Raw genomic sequence first — 20,666 nt, forward strand, 5'->3', positions numbered from 1 at the left:
CAGCTGGAAAAAATGAAATAAAAATAGAGTAATTCCTGTATTCATGTTAATTTTTGTTGAAACCTTTGGTCTTTAGACAAGGTTCCTTCAGTCTGAGAAGTTGTCAATAAACCCAGCCTCATAAGCAGTACATTCACCCAGTGGAGGAACAAAACACAAAATAATGAGACATAGCCTCATTGTAACTTTTAGTGATAAGGTCAGATTGATTCAAGGTCCTTTTCTGCTCAGTCATTGTTTCCTCAGCTTCTTATAAGACAACCCTAAAAAGACATTCTTTGCTGCAAGTTCATACTGCAGCAAAGAGAGGAAGTATCGAACCAACTGAGCGTGTTGGCGTTGTGTCTGAGAATCTAAAGGTTTCCTGTCATATGTGCCCCAGGTCAACGAAGGGAAAGGCGTGAACGTAGCAGCTGAAAGCATGAAGACAGAACCTGACAGCAAAGCTAAAGGTGAGAAGTTTCAGCTAAGGTGAAAAAACTCTGCAACATCTTTATTTCTGTAACTTAGGCAGTCATAATCCTTTAAGTAGCTAATTTCTTTATCACTTCCTTTTATTGTAGCCCAGGTTTCCTTTCATTCTGATAGACTATTGTTTCTTATCATCATTACCTTAGCATTGTTCGTGTTTTGATTGTGGAAATGACTGGCATCCTAGATTTTCAAATTGGATAGAAAAGCATTGTAAAAGAAAAGAAAAACAGGAACAGAGTATTTATATTTTCCTTAATCAGGGAGCTGAATACAATCAAACTCAAATCTAGATATAGAGATTGTCTCAAGGAAGGAAGGAGTTTGAAATTCATTTATTGCATAAAAGTGATAAACAATTGCTTCAATCGAACAGCTTTCAATTCATATAGTATGTAGAGAAATGTATTACCTGGTGGTCTGACATGTCAGTTTTTTTTTTTTTTTAAATATCTCCGATATAGAAACCCAGTAAAGACAAACCTCAAAAGAGATGCAACCAGAACTGCAGTAAAATCTGTTTCTGCAAAGTATTGACCCAGGAGCTGCTCATTTTAAAGCTACAGACACTTTTTTCTATTCTCAGGGTTCTTCAAGCTTTTCAGAGATTCTTATATGAAATTTAAATAGGTCCATCCGTAACTGATGTCACTTCAGAAAGGCTGTCCCTGTGGAGAACAAAGTTATAAAGCTGCTACAGCACATTCAAACCCGCCAGCTGCAGGGCAGGCAAATAAAAAAACAAAACAGAAACCATGACAGAACATACAAATACAAGACAGAGAAAAAACTGTTAATCCTACTGTTCACAACTTAGCAATTTTGTCACTATATTTAGTGACTTTTCACACCCCCTCTAGCAATGTTTTTCCAAAAATGTTACTGCCGATTAATCTGATGACTTTTGTTCTGTGTTGTTTGAGACTTTGGTGACAACACATGAAGCACGGTTTGCTTAGAATTTAACCTTCTTTAGCGAGGAGTGAGGCAGCGAGGCTCTCCCTCCCCTGAAGCACTGACAGGGAGTCAAATGAAGCTCTGCAGCCAATGCCTGCAGGAAAAGAGAGAAGCTGTTCTGCTGTGCTGCTCTTATTGGAAATAAGTTACACACGCAAAGCTTCCACCAACCACACTTAAATTTAAAAGCAAGATGTAAATATATTTACTTTTTCTTTCTTTGGCACTGTTGCATGAATATAGATCCCCTACATTGCATTCATAAACAGCCTCATCAATTGTGTGCTTCTGCTGCTTTAAGGTTGATTTTGATACCATGAGCTTCATTTATTCAGTTTTGGTTCAGATGAAATATAATTGAATGCTTAAAATACCTTTATAGAGTTCATCTTTAGTTTTAAACCTATCTAGTGTGTTTTTAGTCACCTTCTGTCTTGCTGATATTGATATTTTTCTCTCTTGGTTGAATCAAACCGAATGACCAAATATGCATTCTTTTGTTTTTTGTTTGTATTTAGTTTTTATTTTAAGTTAATAGTCTACTTCCCTTTAACACTTTCAACATGCAACAGGAAACAACATGTTTTATTATTTTGTACACTGCAGATCTTCATATAAAAGGGGCTTTACACAAAACCCTATCGCAGCTGATTCCTTCATGATGACTGGAAGTGTTTAACATGTTTTTGTAGTTTGAAGAATACAATTTACATTTTAAGAAATCGTAAATCTAGTCAGCTTTAATCATATTAGATATAATTTTCTGACAAAAAAAATAGTAGCAAATGAAAATGCTTATTGGCTATTAACTTTGGAAAACCACTATCCACAGTTTCCATTGAGCAGAAAAGCCCTAGGGTCTCAAACCGGTTCCAGAAAGGGCTGTGTGGCTGCAGGTTTTCTTTACAACCAAGCAATAGCACACCAGACTCCAGTCATCTCATCAACTGAGTGCAATCTACACAAGATGACTTGATGAGATGAATGGAGTCTAGTGTGCGATTGCTTGGTTGGAAAGAAAACCTGCAGCCACACGGCCCTTTCTTGAACTGGTTTCAGACTGGTGTTGCACAGATACCGATGCCAGTATCCGACGGGTCCCCGATACTGCCCTAAAATGGTGATATCGGTATCGGCGAGTACCAACAAATAGGGCACCGATACCATTTTGAGAGCCATAAGTTTGTTCAACTATTGTCACCCACTCCTGGTAGGCGATAAAAGGTTCTACTGGATTCACTTTGTATTAGATTTTCTCCTGCTTCACAAAGGTAGGCAGCAGCTTGACAAAGCCATGATGGCAATTATTTTACATTATTATGGTATCGGTATCGGCCGATACTGCACAGGCAGGTATCGGGTATCGGGGCCAAAAAATGGCATCGGCGCAACACTATTTCAGACCCCTAAAGGTGAAAGCTACAAGTTTAACTCCTCCCTGCCAGTAGATGGTGTCTGCTCTCATTCAAACCTTTAATAATACTGTTTGCCAGCTGGTTGCCAGGTCTTAAAAAACGTATTTTTTATGAAGAAAATTATTAGCTACTGCTAACTGTACTTGCATGCAGCTGCCCTGGTTTAAGAAGTGAATTACAAACAATATTTTCACACCAATTTACTTGCAGAGGAACCTAGAAGCCTGCTGCAACATGGCTATGCAACACTGCGGTATGGGCTAACCTTAAAACATTAAATTCACTGGTTCAGAAGAAAAGCAGCAACCCCCACGTGGCCTTGCATGTGCTTTTCTTAAGTTGGCATCTAAACCTTGACCATTGTTTTTATGATTTAGGGTGTACCGGTTTTGGTAAAATGAGAAGTCTTTAACCTACTATTCTTACTAGAGCAGATTCCTTTTGTTTTTAATTTGGCATCGTTACCAGAAGTAAATATTTATGCCGTTTGGACCTGCCAAAATACATAAAAAAATAATTTATGTCCTTTTTTTCTGTGATATTAACACTTATTGTGCACCACTCAAGATGTTAGGAAAAAAAATCTTCTAAAACAACTCTCATAGCATTTATGCATGAACCATTGATGTATTTATTTTTTATTTCATTGGCTGCCAGTGAGGGAGCAATGTAAGGTCCTTTTCCCATATGAAGCACAAAATGAAGATGAGCTGACGTTGAAAGAGGGGGATATTATCAATATTATCACAAAGGTGAGAGCAGCATTCATGTTTCCAGTTTTCCACAGTAAATACGCTTGATGTTGTCGATTCAGACTGTTCTGCTTTTACAGGAATGTGCCGATGCAGGCTGGTGGATGGGGGAGATCGGCGGAAGGCAAGGCGTTTTCCCAGATAACTTTGTCAAACTGCTTGAAGTTGAGAAAGAGGTAATTGTGACATCTTTGAAACAAAAAAAGCTAAACTGTGAAAAAGCTTATTCAAAAATTTACCCAAATATTTCAATGTTTTTTTAGAGACCTAAGAAACCACCGCCACCCAGTGCGCCTTCCTCTAAACACACCACAGGTAAATGGCTGAGTTTTGCTTTTATTTGTTAATTGTTGTAAATTCAACCACCCAAAAATGTGAACTTTAATCTGTAGAGAAAAAGTCAGAAGGGAAGAAAGCCCCCCCTGAGCGGCCTGAGCATCCGCCACACAGAGACCAGGATCGAGGTAAACGTGGTCCCGTTTAACCTGCGTCAGCCCCGCTTTTAATGCATTTTGCTACCTTGTACTGCTCTTGTCTGATTGGCAGATTTCCAACTTCCAACGAGCCTCTAACAGCTTAAATTTCCCTTTCAGCTTGTTTCCTCTGCCTTTGTGTACAAAGTGACAGAGCTTTGATTGAGAAAGCTAATCAGCATCTGTTTGCGTGCAACAGGAAGCTGCAGGCTCTGTGGTTTGATACTTGTCGAACACTGGTACCCTCAGTACTGCCGGTGCAAGACAGATGCATCCACTCTTCACCACAATAGTGCGGGATGTAATGCTGGGTTTCCGTGAGGCCTTAAGTTGTCTTAAATGAGCAAAAATAGTCATAGGTCTTGAATAATATTTAGGTACGTCTCAATAGTAAATCAGGACTTTAATGTTATTTATATTAATATTATATTATTTGTTTTTGAAATTATATCTTGTTCTGCCTAAAGAATTAACAATAGATGTCCCGGAGAATTTCAGTTTTCCTGCAAGCCCCCCTCCCCTCTTCAAGTCTTCAAGTTTGTGTATTCACTCTACCTTGCTAACTGTCCTTGTTGTAATGCAAATAACCGTGATATGAACAGCCCTTCTACATGAGACTGGATAAAGGCTGAAACAAACTGGTATCAGAACAAGAGCATGCTCCAAACACTTTTCATTACCTGCTCCTGCAACGTCAGACCTTTTTGCAGGAATATCTTCATAGGTCATATCTAAATCATTTATTTAGGCAAACCTGGACAACCAGATATCATACGGGTCCTAGTTCCTGAGCTGAGAACAGGTCATAACCATGCTTTTCCAACAAGGCAAGGCAGAGCCTATTTATACTGTCCATTCACCAACAGACTCATTTGTATTGTTGCAAAGCTCACTATGTGAAAGAAAGAACAACTTAGAGAATAATTGTATTTTGTCTTGTCTCGCCTTTTCATGTCATTCAACATTTCAGCTTCGAAAATGATCAACAGTATGATTTCAATATTGGAGTAACATTTATTTCCCCTAAGGAAAAGCACTACATATGAAGCTACAATTGTCCCATTTAGCAGTTTCCACAAACCCAATGCGAGTACTCCATGCATTTGCAACAGGTATACTTTGTGCAGTGCACACAACGCTCAGTGCTGCGGTTCCCGTTGCAGAGATTGCGCACCTGGCACTGTGTTGTTTTACCATGAGAACGTCTCTTCATCTCACGATGCTGTCTCATCTTTTCTTCTTGTATTGCCTTTTCCTGCATAAACCTGTTACGAAGTTCCTCTGCAAGTCACAGAATAAACTTTTGTTGACAATCTTTAGACTCCGCAGCAGCGGTCACTTGAGTTATATTTGCCCCCTAGTAAATAGGGCAGACGGTCATTATTATATAAATATTCTTGCTTTCTACAGCGTTCCAGCTCATGCAGCTATTTTCATTATACAGATCAATTGTTGTCTGATCGCTGCGCTGGTCGCTCCGCTGTCTGAAATCATTGCGGTGTTGGCGACATTGATGACGCAGACCTAGTTATGTTTAATCACAAATATGATTTTTCCCCCCTACTCTCAGGTAAAACACTCGTCAACAGAGAGGCTTTAGCTAAAACCGAAACTGAAGAGGGTGGAATTGTTCTCCAAAGACAGCGCTAATGGAGCATTTATATGGAGAGATACTTGTGCCTTCGGTTTAAACGCGCAGGAACCAATTCGAGCTCACAGTGAGAAAACACGCGCACCCTCAAAACTGGTCTGGCGCGTGCTCAACTCTGAAAAACGCTTCTCACTGGACTATCGTCGCGCTCAGTTCCATTTCGGATCCATCTCTGTTCGCGCTCGACCTTCTCTCTCCACGCTCAACACCAGCTGTGCGCTCAGCTGTCTCTCCGCTCGCTCGACTCTGTCTCTGCGTGTTGTCTCACTGCACGCTAAGATTGGTTCCTTTGCGCTCAAACCGAAGGCACAGATATCTCTCACCAAAATGAGAAATTTTAAAGACTTGCTTTTTATTACAATTATTCCTTCTAAGAGTTTACCTAAATTCAAAATGCACCTAAAATATAAGCATCCTTGAAAGAAAATAAAGCATGCAAAAATGATGAAAGATTAGAATATTTAGATACTTCAAGTGCAACTTGTACCAGAACAGACAGACAGTACCATTAGATGGGCTGTTCGTCAGCAGGGGTGTTTCTGTTTCTCTGAGGAGAAAAACTCAGCCAATTCACGTCCTTTTTATTTGCATTTAAATCTTTGCAGGGTCCCCCTTGGTTATGACCATAATATTTTTTTTGTTGAAAATGTTTCTTTTTATTTTGACAGATGTACATTACATTGGAAAAATGTAATTAGAAAATATTTACAGGAGATTAATGAAGAACCTGAGGGATGATTCTACCAAGATGTATTAGAAACTGTGTCTCTTGGTTTGTGTTTGCACTATTAACATCTCAGCTTCCACCCTCCTCCCTCTTCATTATCCTTCCATCCTCTGTTCCTGTATTCCCATTTACTCCTGCAGCTTTGCAAATCTTTTACCTTTTAACTCTTTCTTTTTTTCAACTTTAAGGTCAACTTGAAGATGATTATTATTCTGTAGCGCTATTATTTCTCATGTATGTGTGTGTAGGTGAAGAGATGAAGATTGGAGAAATCCCTAAGCCTTCCCTCCCAATGCACCTTCCCAAGAAGCCCCACCCCCCAAAGTCAAGCTCCTCCTCCTCCTCCCATCCCCCAAGGCGTCCAGAGAGGCCGCCTACATTAGCGTCAGTAAACACACACAGAACCCAAAAGAACCAGAGATGAACCCTTACCTTCTAGCGGCTGATTCTGTTGTTTGATTTACCTGCTCAGGAGTGAAAGCCCAAAGTCTGAGGGCGGTGCTTCAACACCAGATTCTGCCCCTGACAGGTCACAAGGCACCGGTGAGTCTGAGTGGCAGCAACTTGGACTCCTCCTTCCCTTTCGCCCTTTCTGGACGTAACTCGTCTGTTTGTTTCTGTGTTCAGATTTTGACCTGGATGCGGTCGTTTCTTCAACAGAGAAGCTGAGCCACCCGACGGCATCGCGACCTAGAGTCACAGACCGCCGGCCTCGTTCCCAGGTCATAACACCTGTGAGTGTTCAGGAACCTACTGACCCAGTTTTATTCCCCTTAAAACCACAACATGTGGGGCTCATGATAGGTTATTAGCACAGGATGTAAATCTCTCTAAACCGAGACAGTCCAAGAACTCTTAATGTCAATTAGTTGACACAGAGATATAACTTGTCGCACTGATCACATTATTTTTTTGCCTTTTCTAGAGGTACCATCTTTTTCTTCTAACCCTGCTTTATAAGTTAATTTTTTTAGATAATTTTGATGAAGCATGATTTAAAAGCAATATCTGACTTTTATTTTCCCATTTTCATAGATTTTTTTTTATTTATTATTACTTTTCTCAGATTCAAGTTAATCCAGTGGCCAGTTTGTTTTTTCTTTTATTAAATGAAGGGCACCAACAATTTGTCATATTTCCATACATGTAATTAAGGAAACTTTGGGTGTCACAAAAACAAAAACATCATATCAGTTAACTACGTGTTTTAAAATGACTCCCACCTATTTATATCACGTATAATGCATTCATATTATAAAGGGAAAGCAATATATATAACTCATGTATTTACATAAATACATATACATGTATATACACCTCTACATTGCTTCTTGGCAAAGAAAACCCTATAGCATAATGCTTCCACCTTGTTTACCCACACAGTTGGTGGGTTCAGTGTTTTATATGTTGGTGGAGTGTCAGTTTTGATTGAGCATACTATATTTGCAAACGCTTGTCTTTAATTATTTCTATATCTTTTTAATAAATCATAGTATAGAAACACATACAAAAAAATGGATCCTTGCTGACTTTTGTGCCACAGTAAAGCTTCAACAATCTCTGCGTGCATAGATCCTCCCCAACCAGATAACCTAGTTTATTTAAACATGTTGTGGCAATTTCCTATTTTCTGTTTATATGAAACAGAAACATTGTTGATTTTCCTTCTCTAGGTTTTCTGATTATATTATTTTCTTTCTTTGGCAGTCCTCTCTGTCCAATACAGAGCTGGATTCTCCTACGGTGGAGGAAAGGAAGGACAGGAGAAAAGAGGACCAGGAGCCCGTCTCCATCAAGAAAGGAGTCCCTATCATTCCGGTATGATCACTCCATTTACTTATATATTTTCTTGTGTTTAGCCAGCAGATGGCGCCATACGGTTAATTTTCCTTTTCAAATGTGATCTGTTGAAAGTTACTCCAGCTGTTTTCTTATATCAAAAATGTTAACAGATTTAAAACGAGGTTGCAAAAGTAAAAATTGGTGAAAAGCTATGGCAGGGAACAAAGCAATCTGTTTTCCTTGGTCCTCTCATTATTCCAAATTAAACATCCAGAGTATATTTAAAGATATAATAATATTTGGTCTTCTAAAGGGGTCATAGAATGAAAATATAGGGTATTTGGAGCTGGTCCTTAAGGTCTCTGAATAGGATGTGTAACATTTGCTGTTCTCTGAGCTCTAATGCAAGCCTGGTTAAAAGGCTTAGAATGAAACGACAGGTTTACTTTTATGGTACACTCATGAATATTTAGATGAGCTGTGCACTGATTAGTTGGTTTACAGCGAGCAAAGCTGCTGAGCAAAGACGCATCATAGCAACAAGCACTCACTCACTGAAACATCAAATTGTTGATATGTTAGGGTGACCAGACGTCCTTTTTTTCCCCAGACATGTCGTACTTTTCATACCTAAAAAAATGTCCAGGGGGAATTTCAAAATCGTCTGGGATTTTGGTCGACTACAGTGCAGCAGAACCCAGCCCTCAGCTCCGGGGCTGGTCCGGCAACCCCAGCGAATGGGGGCAGGGAGCCAGCGGGGGACGGAGCGACCAAACCCGACTCGGTGACGGTAGTCTGGACAACTGCGGCCCCGTGCTTACTGTGCTTCCACCCTTACCGTGATTACCGTCACCGGATTAGGTTCAGTCGCTCCTTGTTCTCCTTTTCAGAAGCCCAAATTTGGTCACCCTAGATATGCTAGCACCAGCTAAAGGGCAGATTATACTTCTGCAACAGCCCACATCAAATGTCGCTTTGGTCTGTTCGCAAACCAGTTTTGCTGGTATGCTTCTGCACCGTCGGTCTGGAATTTCTAGAGACGCACAGCAGTTTCTGGCCAAAGCGCAAGGGGGAACCTGCTGTTCCCCCTTGCGTTCGCTCCATTAACCTTCTGTTAATGGAGCGAACCTCCTCGATTAACCGTTCATCATAGTATTCCATTGTTCCTCGGTTTTAAAAATGGCGCGCCCCGGCACCAAATCGAGAAGGACGACCACACAGACAACCTGAAAGGCATACCAAGGACCAATCACAGCTGCTTTTTGTCTGTGCACTTCCGTTTGAGGTCTGCGCGGGTTTGCGACCGTCCGATGCGTAGTCAGGAATTTTTTGAGGTGCGTGACGACGGTTGCAGAACCTCTGCACAGGGGGCGTGGTCACGGACAGAGACAGATTTGACAATTGCAGAGTCTATGCTTCAGAAGCATAAATTGGCCTTTAGCGACAAAATAAAACAGCTTGCAGTTGTGATGACCTTACGTTCGTAACAGCCCCTCGTTTCAGTAAAGAAGTTTAGCAAATCCTGCTTTGAACAGTCCAAGATTTTGAAAGCTGTCTTCGGTAAAATGTTTAGAGCAAATAAACAGATGAGCATCAAACTTTGCAGGGATCTTCTGATAGACAAAAATAATCCTTACCTGTCGGGTCTTCGGATCCTTGGGAAGACTGTGAAAATTTTCCCCCTTCTCCATGAAACCTGGATCACTGCATTTACGCCCATGGTTCTGGCTATTTTCATTAGAGAAACTGCCTGCTTTGCAATTCTTGTAGAAGTAAACCCAACTGTAGGCTACCTCTATTCATGTTCTTGGGTCAGTAAACCAGTGGGCTACTCTGTATGTTAATTTCGGCGTGTGACAAAAGTACAGGCCAGAGTTGACGTTAATTCACGGCTTCGTTTGCATTCGCACGTTTTATGGTGGAAGTTTAGAATTGTGAAATTTGCAGATAAAGGAGTTGTCGATGGGGTTTGTACTTGTCTGTACGTCCATTTCACCCACTGAACTATTGTTATTCTATGACAATGTAAATTCAGTTTTGCATTCTAGGACCCCTTTAAAGGCCCTTTGAGAGGCTCATCATCCTCCTTTTTAATTGTCTCCTAAACTGGTTCGACTTGTCGAGGAGCATTGTCTAGCGATCACCACCTCAATTGAATGTGAAGAGCTACTATATCCACTAATACTACTAACACTATGCCCAAGAGTTGATAATTGAAGCCCAAAGCTTCAACTTTATTCTTCCAAACACTCTCATCATAGCTTATTCTTTTACCGTTTTTTTCTACATCATTTTATTTAGGGTCATGGAAAACATTAAGGGCCATTTGACCAGCTACCTGGTCTCGGGCTGTTTATATAAATTAGTATATAAAAGTGGACAGTTTAGAATCAAATAACAGAAGCAGAGTTGTTTAACAAAAGTTTTCAAAAATCTCTTCACTGATGTAATGGTGATTGGTTATTTGATGGAATATGAGGTAACACTGACCTGAATAGATCAGAGTATGAGTGACAATAAGAGGCGTCTTTGTGTGTCTCTCACTGAGGTCAAGTCCTTTGGTTTGTGGACTGGACATCCTGCTATTACATGCGACTTCCTTCCTTTACCCTTTAAGTCCACAACTTTAAAGTAGCTGTGCTGGGAGCTGAAACACTGGATTTCAGTGGTTTGTTGTTTTCCCAGCCTTGATTCTTGGTTTTTCTCTGGTAGTTTCTTGAGGTTGTTTCCATAGGGAGACAGTTTGGGTCAGATGGTCAAAAGGGTGATGAAATTGAAAATAACAAGCAAATATTATACAATATCAAAGCAAAAGAGTTTAAATCTCCAACTAGCAATATAGTAGAAAACTGTTAGCTATAAATGCTTGAGGTCTACTCCCAACATAATAAGTATTAAATTCACTTTATTTTTATAGCGCTAATTCACAACACAAAAAAAACATTTGAAAATATGTTAATGGCTGTTGTTTATGTATTGGGGTCTTGATTATTCTTAATGCACCTTTTTCCTCCTTGTTTGCACCTTCTTTAATCACTGTACCAATATGTGACGAGTGAATTTCTCCGCTGTGAGATCAATAAGGCTCATCTAATCTAATGTATTTAAGCCTTTTAGAATGAGAGAAAATCCCAATTTAACTCAAAGTTTGGGATACAATTCTTGTTTTTGTTTTTTTTTACAGAGGTTTTGGGAACTTTTTAAATGAGTCCTAGGAATAATGATTTAAATAAAATATTTAACATTTGAATGTTTTACTGGCTGCATGTAAAACTCTTATCTCCTCTGTATGTTACTGTGCGTCTTTATAGTTTTTTATTTGTTCTTTTAAGTTTTTTCTTCTCTTTGCATTTCTTAAAAATGAAAGATAGGGCAATGCATCCATAAAATCTAATCATAATATTTTGTTGTAGTATTCTGTTAACGATAAAATTCACAATAAAAACACAAATTTATTCTTTGAAGTCTTTCTACAAATCTCAAAGAGGCCTCTTGGGAAGACAAGTTACATAAAGTATTGTAAATCATATTACTAAATATCCCATAGTAACAGCAGTTAATCATATTCTTTCATTAGTGTTTCATCATCACTAATTCTAATTTATAATTTGACGATAAATCCAAATTGTTATCATGACTATTAATGCATGGCAATATGATAAATGTCCACCCTTTATAAAAAAAGAAATAATGCAACAATGATCATTTTCAGAGTTCTTTAATTAAATTTAACATTCGCCTTGATAGCTCTCATGCTGTGTGACTGTGTAGGTAAATAAAATGAATAATCGTTTCTTATATACCATCGTGATCTGTTTTAGGTAGGGGATGTTAAAGCCCCGCTGCATAAACCCTCTATGCTGCCCCCTCCTAACTCCGGCCATCGCTCCATCTCCCCGTCCTCCTCCTCGGGTCTCACCCCTTCTCCGGAGCTGCGGCACTCGCCGCTGACGCCGTCGCCGACGCTGGAGGAACTCAGGAGCCAACTGAGAGACTTGAGAGCCTCCATAGAGATGCTGAAGATCCACCACAGGTGAACCGGCCTGCATGGCTGTTTGTTCATTGGTAAATGTTTTGTTCATGTGACTGAAACCTGATGGGATGCATTTCAGGCAGGAGATGAAGCAACTGGCCACTGCGCTGGATGAGGAGAAGAGGATGCGCATTAGTTTACAGGTTAGAGTTATTTTATCTTGACCTGATTTAGAAAAAAATGCTTATTTCTGGATGCTGTTTTTAGGATATAATGTTTATTTTTTCACATTTTATGAGATTTCACATCACAAACCAACATAAAGTTGTGCATAAATTTGGAGCTGAAGAAATTTGGGTATTGTAAAAGGTTTTGGTTTTCAAACCCATTTTTTTTTACAGTATAGAAGAAACTGTATCCTCTTTGAGTGAAGAGTTTGCTCATCCTTATGTCTGCTCCTTTCACTTTATGGCTCCTGGAAAACTCTGGGGCAGACTCTCATGGTGTCATTCAAACATTTTATATCCTCTTATCTGCCCTTCAAGAATCCCACATTTCTGGAGTCAGGGACTGTCGAATTGCCTGTGAAGATCTCCTCCCACCTGAGCTTCTCCTATTAATTCACTCCTTGTAATTTTAGGTCAGAGGAGTGAAAAGTTTACAAATAAATAAGCCCAGTTTGCTCTCCGTTTAAATTAAAATTGCCTAGAGCTGGTAAAAGTTTCTTAGCTATTAAAAATGATCCTATCCAAAAACGTTGTAGAAAAGGGAAAGACAAACTTAGGAGGTAAAGAATAGACTTTCCTGAGCTTAATGAGACCAATAGATGTCTTTACCTCTTGCTACTGTGGATGCTTATTTAAGCAGGATGCAATCTCCTAGGTTTGCTCTTTTTTCACTCACTAATCAGCTGTGTTTATATGGGGAAAATGGTTTTATATTTATTTATTTATATTTTCTAGGGGGGCAGACTAAAGGGTAGAGATATATGGATACAGTGTTTTTAAGGCTGAAATTAACTGATTTTCCAACAAGGGCTACCCCTTTTTTTCGCCAGTTCTTAAAACCATTATAGTGCAATGAAATCAGAAAGTTGGACCCAGAATTCAAGGCGAGACAGGCAGTGGGATAGTTCAAAGAATTTATTTAATAACAAATAGGAATGCCGGGCTACTTGTCAGCTGCGGGGCGAATCCCTGCAGGGATAGGAAATCCAGGTCAGTGACTGGACTGTTGGGCTTATCACGACTTGGCGCAAAAGTCTCTGACCTGATTCAAAGTTCAGTCCGATCTGGAGGAAAGAGTTGAATCCAAATCCATGAATCAGTCCTGAACAGATCAAACCAACTGAGAAAACAGGGGCAAAGCAAAACTCTGGATCTACTGGGCAGAAACTGGTCAAAATCGGGAAAACAGAACAAGATTCAGATCGCTGCAGTAAATCTCACCAAACTGCTCAAATAACCTGGCGCTGATGGTAGGAAAGCAAACAACATAAATAGCAGAGGAACCGGGTGGAAACTATTGGCGCTAATTACCGTTGCTGCTGGCCCAATTAGACAGGTGAGCAGGAGCAAAAGAAAAAAACTGAACCATCAGCCCCAAGAGCATGACATATAGCTTTTCCTGCCTTGATTGACATGATAAAAATGACAAAAAGATAAGAAATGTTTGACAAGTTTCATTTTAACCAGAATGGAAAATACAAATCAAAGAACACATAAACAATGGACATAAAATGGAAGGAATGGCAAGGCATGGGCTTCACAGGATGTGAAAGCAATGAACTGTTGAGCACATCAAACAATGACAATACAAGAAGAAAAACTATCAGCTCCAAGTATTGGCCTGCTGATGCTTTGGTAACTCCTTAGTTAAAGGGGTGAAAACTGATATAGCCAGTCTTTACTCATCAGAAATGTTAAGACATATTTAGTATTTTCTTCCGCTTCAGAATTATTGTTTAAAAAGAAGAAAATACTTAGAAATTTTGAGTTGGAAGTTGAACATTTTAAAGAAAAACTTTTTCCAGAGAACAGCATTAGTTCATTAAATCTTAAAAGCCTGTAAAAAATGTGCAATACTAACTGATTCCCTGCTTTTGTCTCACAGGTGGAAGTAGAGCACTTAAAGAGGAGCCTGTCCAAATGAGGACTGAAGTATCCGTATCAGCCTGCTCCCATCACGTCTGCGGCCATATTAAATAACAAAAACGAAAACAAACAAAAAAAAAAAAAAACAGAAAAAGAATAACTTTCTCACTGTTGGTTTTGACAATTCAGCCAAAACTACGTTTGTGCCAAACGATCATCACCATCAGCGGTTCAGCACCATGGAATCAGCCACATTCCCGCCCCTCTAAGCCGCCTTATCCTGCGTTTACTTCTTACATTTATTTCTATCTCCTGTTAAAGAGGCTTCTCTGTTTGGTTTACTGCTTTCTTCGCTGTGCCACCGGTACCGACCGGCCGCAGAAAAAGGATGCGCCCGGAGCCATGGCTGCCTGGTACTTTTTAAAGTTTCCTAGAGCGAAGGAAACGTCAGCCTCTGTAGCCCGGTCTGAGCAGAAGACCTCTGTGCAGTTCTATGTCCACTTTGCGGCCTTCACCTCCTGTCTGTACGTATGAGTGTGTTTGTGTTCATGCAATGTGAGGACCTGGAGTACTGAGCTTCAAAGTGGGGGTTTTTACAGTTTACATTTCCAAACAAATGAAAATCAAACCACAAACACTGAAACTAGCTTCAACCGGGAATCTTGGTAACACATTATCAATGTGTGTGTTTTAAGATACATTTAATTTTTTTCATAGTTTAAGTTCAAATAAAAGAGGGACCAATGACAGCACAATTTTAAGCATATATGCAGATACAAAAAAACTCAACAAGGAATGCCTCAGAACACAAAAGCAACATTTGAAAGGATACCGATTTAATATTTTATCAGTTCCCATTTTTAATCCTAGGTTATGATTCATACAGTTAGGAAATAAAAACAAAGCACAGTATTTTCTTCTGTAAAAGTTCCAGAGTAAATAATGTGTCTGGTTTGCTCTGCAGACATGAGATCATAAGGCATCAGCCAGATTAGGATTGCCTTAATTTGGTATTTCATCCCTGCTTCCTGTTTATTCTTAACTGTTTTTCTTTTGTTGGTCCATCCTGGGAATCCATAATGCTAAAAATATTTTAAACTGCATAAATTCAGCAGTCAGGATAAAAATGTGTTTAAATTTTGGAGGTGATAAAATTGCAGCAAACAGCAGTTGTCCAGATCAATTTCAATCTTTACCACTGCATTTCTGTATCTATTTATAAAAATCTGGCTTAATTATAACCAGATATTTGACAGTTTTCTGGCAATATAGTTGGTAACTTGAAGTTGTTGGTTTTCTTAAACAGACCAGGCTTGAAAACATAGTCCATTCATTACAAATAAAGTTAATATCAGTATAAAAAAAATATAGTATTAACCTTCTGTATCAGTTGCTGTGGTTGTTATCTCGGTGGAACAGTTGATTGTGTCCAGATTTTGGACAATCTAGCAGTAGATGTAGGGGAGAGTTTAAACTTTGTTAGCCTGTCCAGCTTGTCCCAGTGCATCAGTATAATTGGCAGTAAAACCACTGATCGCTATTTAGTTACTGGATTGCTGATAGTACGTTGGTAGTACAAGGTGGAGTGAAGACAGTGGCCGCCATATTGGTACTCCTTAATTAGACCGGTCGCAATGTAAACAATATGTGTGCTACAGCATCGAACAATCATGATAATCTAATTTTTTGGGGGGGGCTAAGACTTTTAAAGGTAGATTTTAAAGATAAATTCATCACTTTGACACACACTTGCTGTTTCATAGCAAAAGTAAATTACTGTTATTTCTGATAAAAAAAATAAGCACATCAGATTGCACAGTGATTATGAAGTCAATGAAGTCTATAAATCATGTAATATGACATTATAAAAATCTATCACAGCAATATTGATGTTTTTATGGAGCACTATAATACAGATGTGCCAAACATGTTAAATTGATGATGTACATGTAATTTACATCTAATAATTACATTGTTATGGTAATGACATATTACATAAAATTTCAAGATTAACATATATATATATATATATATATATATATATATATATATAGACCTATAGATATATATATATATATATAGGTCATATACCAAACACTACAAAAACGACAGAATCATCCATTTAATGAAAAATTACTACAGTGACATTTTAAAGTGAATCACTTTCTATTTGCTCTTCGTTTTACTTTCTAATGTTAGACACAACATCAATGGCTAACTAGTCAATGTCTTCGAGTCGGTCCGAGATAGCCAGACTAATGTTATGCTATATACTATACTATAGGATACATATTATAGGTGGATTATCTTCTTTAGTACATCCACTGACTGCAGAATTACCTGTGAAACTTCCTCCCAAACCCAGAAAACTGCTTGTTTTTGCAGCCAAATGCTACACGTAGACATTTTCATAACACATCTCCGTGAGAGTGGGGAGTACCAAGATGGCAGCAGGTGTCTTTATTTTTTTCGGGCTATCAGCAATCCAATATCAGCAACAAACTGAGATCAGTGAGTAAAACCAGCACGATGCTGCCATTATCCTGTCTGACTAATGTGGGGCTTGGTTGTTCTCTGTCAGACCATTACACATTTTGTGGTCTTTTATATGGGCAGTAAAGCCCATAAAGGAGTAAAATAACACTGGATTTATTGTTAAGGAGAGGGACGCCGTGTTCCAGCATTCTCCAAGCCATGGCCGACTAGATAGGTGGTGGCAACATTTCCTCTGAGGACATCAGTGCTGGTCAGATGGTTAAAATGTGGACTGATTTTGGATGTCTATATGGGGAAAGTGATTCAAACATACATTAGAACTGATTTGGAAATAGATCAGGAAAACTCACTTGAATGGCCTTTTGAAAAATACACCCTTAGACTCATTGAAACATATGGACTATGCTTAAAAGATAACCAAGTATTAAAGTGAACTTCAGTTATTTACAATGAACACCAGAGCAGATCAAAATGGTGGTCAGTAATGAGAGAAAACATTGGTTATAGATGATCAAATGTTTAGGCTTGCACAAACACGCTAGGTCAGCACAATATTTTTCTGGTCATTTTTGCATAAAGCAAATAATTTACCTTTTATTTAAGAAACATCTTAAGAAACAATAAAAACATTGGAACAAATATATATAATTCCTTGATGCAAAGCATGAGAACATGTTGCTGCAAGCTGAAAGTGCATGAACAATTTTTTATTTTTTGTAATGACAGGGTTAAGTGAATGTAGATGGTTACAGGTCCTCATGGGTAACTGGAGGGAAAATGTGCATATGTGGTTGATTTTGTATTACAGCATGTGCTGCTGTTTTTGCCTCCCTTCCTTACGTGTGCACAGAATCTATGACAACCCGTCACTGTGGCCTTCCTGTTTCAGATTCTTTTTATTTCTTATTTTTTCTGTCTTTTGGTATGACAAAGAGAAAACTGCTACATCTTAGGCTACAAGTTGTTTTCTTGACTTGGTCCTTTCTCTCCAAGATGGTGATAAATGAATAAATATATATATTTACTTTTATATTTCTGTGTAATAAAGAGGCTATTATGTACTGTATGTGTGTGTCATTTGTGTTTTGCAGACTTACGGTAATAACTGACAAAAGCTTTTAGTGAACTAAAGAAGAAGCTGTCGTAACGGACAAAGAAACCACAGAGGAAATTAAGCAGCAGCTTTCTTACACATAAAACAGATGAAAACTCATTGGTAAGATAACCCTTTCCCCCACCCAAAAAAATATATTTTAGTTATGAATGTGACATTATGTTACAGCAATACATTTATAAATGTAGTGATTGCAAAATTGTCCATGTCCTTTATATATATAAATATATAGATATACGTAGATAGATAGACATATATAAAGCTTTTTTCAGCTTCTGTTACACATTTTTCTGCCCACACAAACATTCATCAATCCAGTTAAATAAACTCATAAAGTTTTAGAGACAAATGATTTTTGGCCTTTTGGGTTCACAATGGTTTAGTTTGATGATGTTTATTTTCCATAACTATGACTACACTCTACTTTCTGGAAGAACTTTTACATGAGGAAGTTAAACAGCTGACCAAAACGTCTGTGACACTGAAGTCAGCTCATACTCCTGTTTTTGTCCTGGTATCCTTACATGAAAAAAACAGACACTTGAGAGTGAAAACGTGTTGCTTTTTCAGAGACTTTAGACTCTGCATGTTTGTGGTTTTGTAAAAAAAAAAAAAAAAGGGACAGACTCCTTATTTTAAAAACCAAATGAATATTTTGGTCTAATAGTTGCAGCAGAAATGGGCTGTCTGTTAGTTAGGTGATAACCTCTTTGTGGGGGAGTGGCAGCCCAGTGGTTAGGGCATTGTGCTTGGAATCCAGAGGTTCACTCTCACAGACTGACACTCTCTGGGTCCCTGAGCAAGACCCTTAACCCCACCCTGCTCCCCGGGCGCCACAATGACAGTCAACTGCTCCCCAAGGGGATGGGTTTAAATGGAGAGAGTAAATTCCATTGCTCTGTACTTGTGACAGTGTAAAGACAATAAAAGCTGGAAAAAAGAAATACAAAAAAAACTTCTAAGCCATTCAGTTCATACGTGGTTTTTGCAGTAGGAACCTGGATCTTACTCAGGGTCTCCCCTCGAAAATCGGTACCTGAGAAGATTGGGTCCCATTTTAAAGTAAAACAATAATTATTGCCTTGAATTAAAATGTATTTAACTATTTCTATAGTAATCATAGTATCATCATAATACAAAACAGTTGGTTTTTTTGTATTATGTTTAAGCAGAGGATATACTGTACTTGTGCATTAGACAGTTTCATTATTATTACTTTGAAGAGCAGTTACGGTATTTGATCACTTTTTCAAAGCTTTTTTTATGTATCAGCTTTAAGCAAAAAGTCACGATAAGCATCCATAAGTTGTACAATCACACTAACATGCTGGATTTTGACTTCCTGGCAAAATGCTTTCAAATGGTGACCTGTTTCATTTTAGTGTTTGCAGATGATCACACTTTGTCTGCCATTTTTTTTTTATCTCTAAACACAGAGTTATTTTATTGTTATTGTATAGTGTTCCTGGACAAAATACCTGAGCTACTATGTAATGCGGTTCCAAAACATGCTGGAAAATCCAAAGATATTTACCGTATTATCTGTAATTGCTGGAAGAAATTGCTCTTTGATAATTTCTCATTTATATCCATGTTCTTTGATAGAACCTGGCAGAGGCAGACTGGATAATTAGCAACCCACATGAAACAACCACACAGTTGTACCGCATATTGTCCTTTATTTGTTCTTATAGGATTTCTGCTTGATGTTTTTCTTGGACATTATTTCCTTTGCCAACCTTCTTGATAAAATCTACCTCAACATGCTGAAGAGGCACTTACACAGGTTTCTACAAAGGTCAGGCAGGCTCTGCACTGGTGGCAACATGATTTTGCTCCATACTCCTGGGCTTAAGATAGTTGCGCTACCAGCTGGAAGCCCATCTAAATCTTAGCTGCAGTTGAACTTCTAAACTTGCAGAGCATGAAGCTCCTGGAAAAGCTGTGTTTGAGCAGCAGTCTACAACATGTTAGGCCATGTTGATGTAGAAATCCTATTAATTTAAACATTCCTTTTTACTTTACACTTGGAGACAATTATTACAAGGACAAATGATTCTGCTTGTTGGATGATAGACCTTCACAGCTTCAATATGAAACATTAAATAAAATAATCTGATTATTTTGTGCCACATTACAGAAGATATTCTATTTTCTTTTTATAAAGATGACTTTTTTTTAGATATTGGCTTTTAATACACTATGATGCATCTGATCCTCTATAACCAGGAAACTGTGGTTCAAAACCTCTGAAGACTTAAGGACAGATGTTGAAAAAAATACATAATGAAAGCAAAGTTTAAACTAGAAATACAAAAATGTTAATAAATAATTGATCTTGAAAAAAAAAAAGACTGATTCTCTTTATTGTAACCTTGATGAATAACAGAAGGGGCAGTTATGTGTGAGGTTAGCATGAAGGTAAACATTATTTTTAAGCAAAAACTAATTGAAAAGAACTGATTGTTTGACTAAAACCCTCTCCTCCACTAAATTATTTTGCCGTTACAAAATATATCATTATATACCTTGTGGGCTCTTCACCCAGGGCGGAACAGTATGCAGGGCGCCACAGATCTATAGTAGGAAACCTGTGCAGGGTTCATTAATAAGCCATCGGTTGCGTCTGATTTAAAGCAAAAACACTTTAACGCCAGACTACAGAAGCTCTTTATAATTTTCGAGGAGCACTTGTCATAGAACAGGACAGATGGCCCCAGTATTCAAGATGAGAAAGTCAGTAGGAAAGTTCAAAACGTTTA

At 38.4% G+C, this 20,666-nt stretch overlaps 1 protein-coding gene across 3 annotated transcripts in view; it reads left to right on the forward strand.

Annotated features, from left to right (window-relative positions):
- Positions 1-14,419, forward strand: part of sh3kbp1 (SH3-domain kinase binding protein 1) — a 67,370-nt gene extending 52,951 nt beyond the window's left edge. Inside the window, exons 8-19 of one of the 3 annotated variants that reach the window (XM_015390658.1) lie at positions 383-452; positions 3,501-3,595; positions 3,676-3,771; positions 3,859-3,910; positions 3,988-4,059; positions 6,695-6,830; positions 6,919-6,989; positions 7,074-7,180; positions 8,154-8,264; positions 12,050-12,261; positions 12,341-12,404; positions 14,314-14,419. In XM_015390658.1, the coding sequence (XP_015246144.1) occupies positions 383-452; positions 3,501-3,595; positions 3,676-3,771; positions 3,859-3,910; positions 3,988-4,059; positions 6,695-6,830; positions 6,919-6,989; positions 7,074-7,180; positions 8,154-8,264; positions 12,050-12,261; positions 12,341-12,404; positions 14,314-14,352 (1,125 nt within the window). In that variant the 3' untranslated portion in view covers positions 14,353-14,419. The remainder of the gene's footprint in view (positions 1-382; positions 453-3,500; positions 3,596-3,675; positions 3,772-3,858; positions 3,911-3,987; positions 4,060-6,694; positions 6,831-6,918; positions 6,990-7,073; positions 7,181-8,153; positions 8,265-12,049; positions 12,262-12,340; positions 12,405-14,313) is intronic. The other 2 variants (XM_015390659.1, XM_015390660.1) reach the window with 2 other exon arrangements.
- Positions 14,420-20,666: the final 6,247 nt, after the last annotated feature.

Source organism: Cyprinodon variegatus, unplaced genomic scaffold (genome assembly GCF_000732505.1).
Source record: "Cyprinodon variegatus isolate N-32 unplaced genomic scaffold, C_variegatus-1.0 Scaffold507, whole genome shotgun sequence".
NCBI lineage: Eukaryota > Metazoa > Chordata > Actinopteri > Cyprinodontiformes > Cyprinodontidae > Cyprinodon > Cyprinodon variegatus.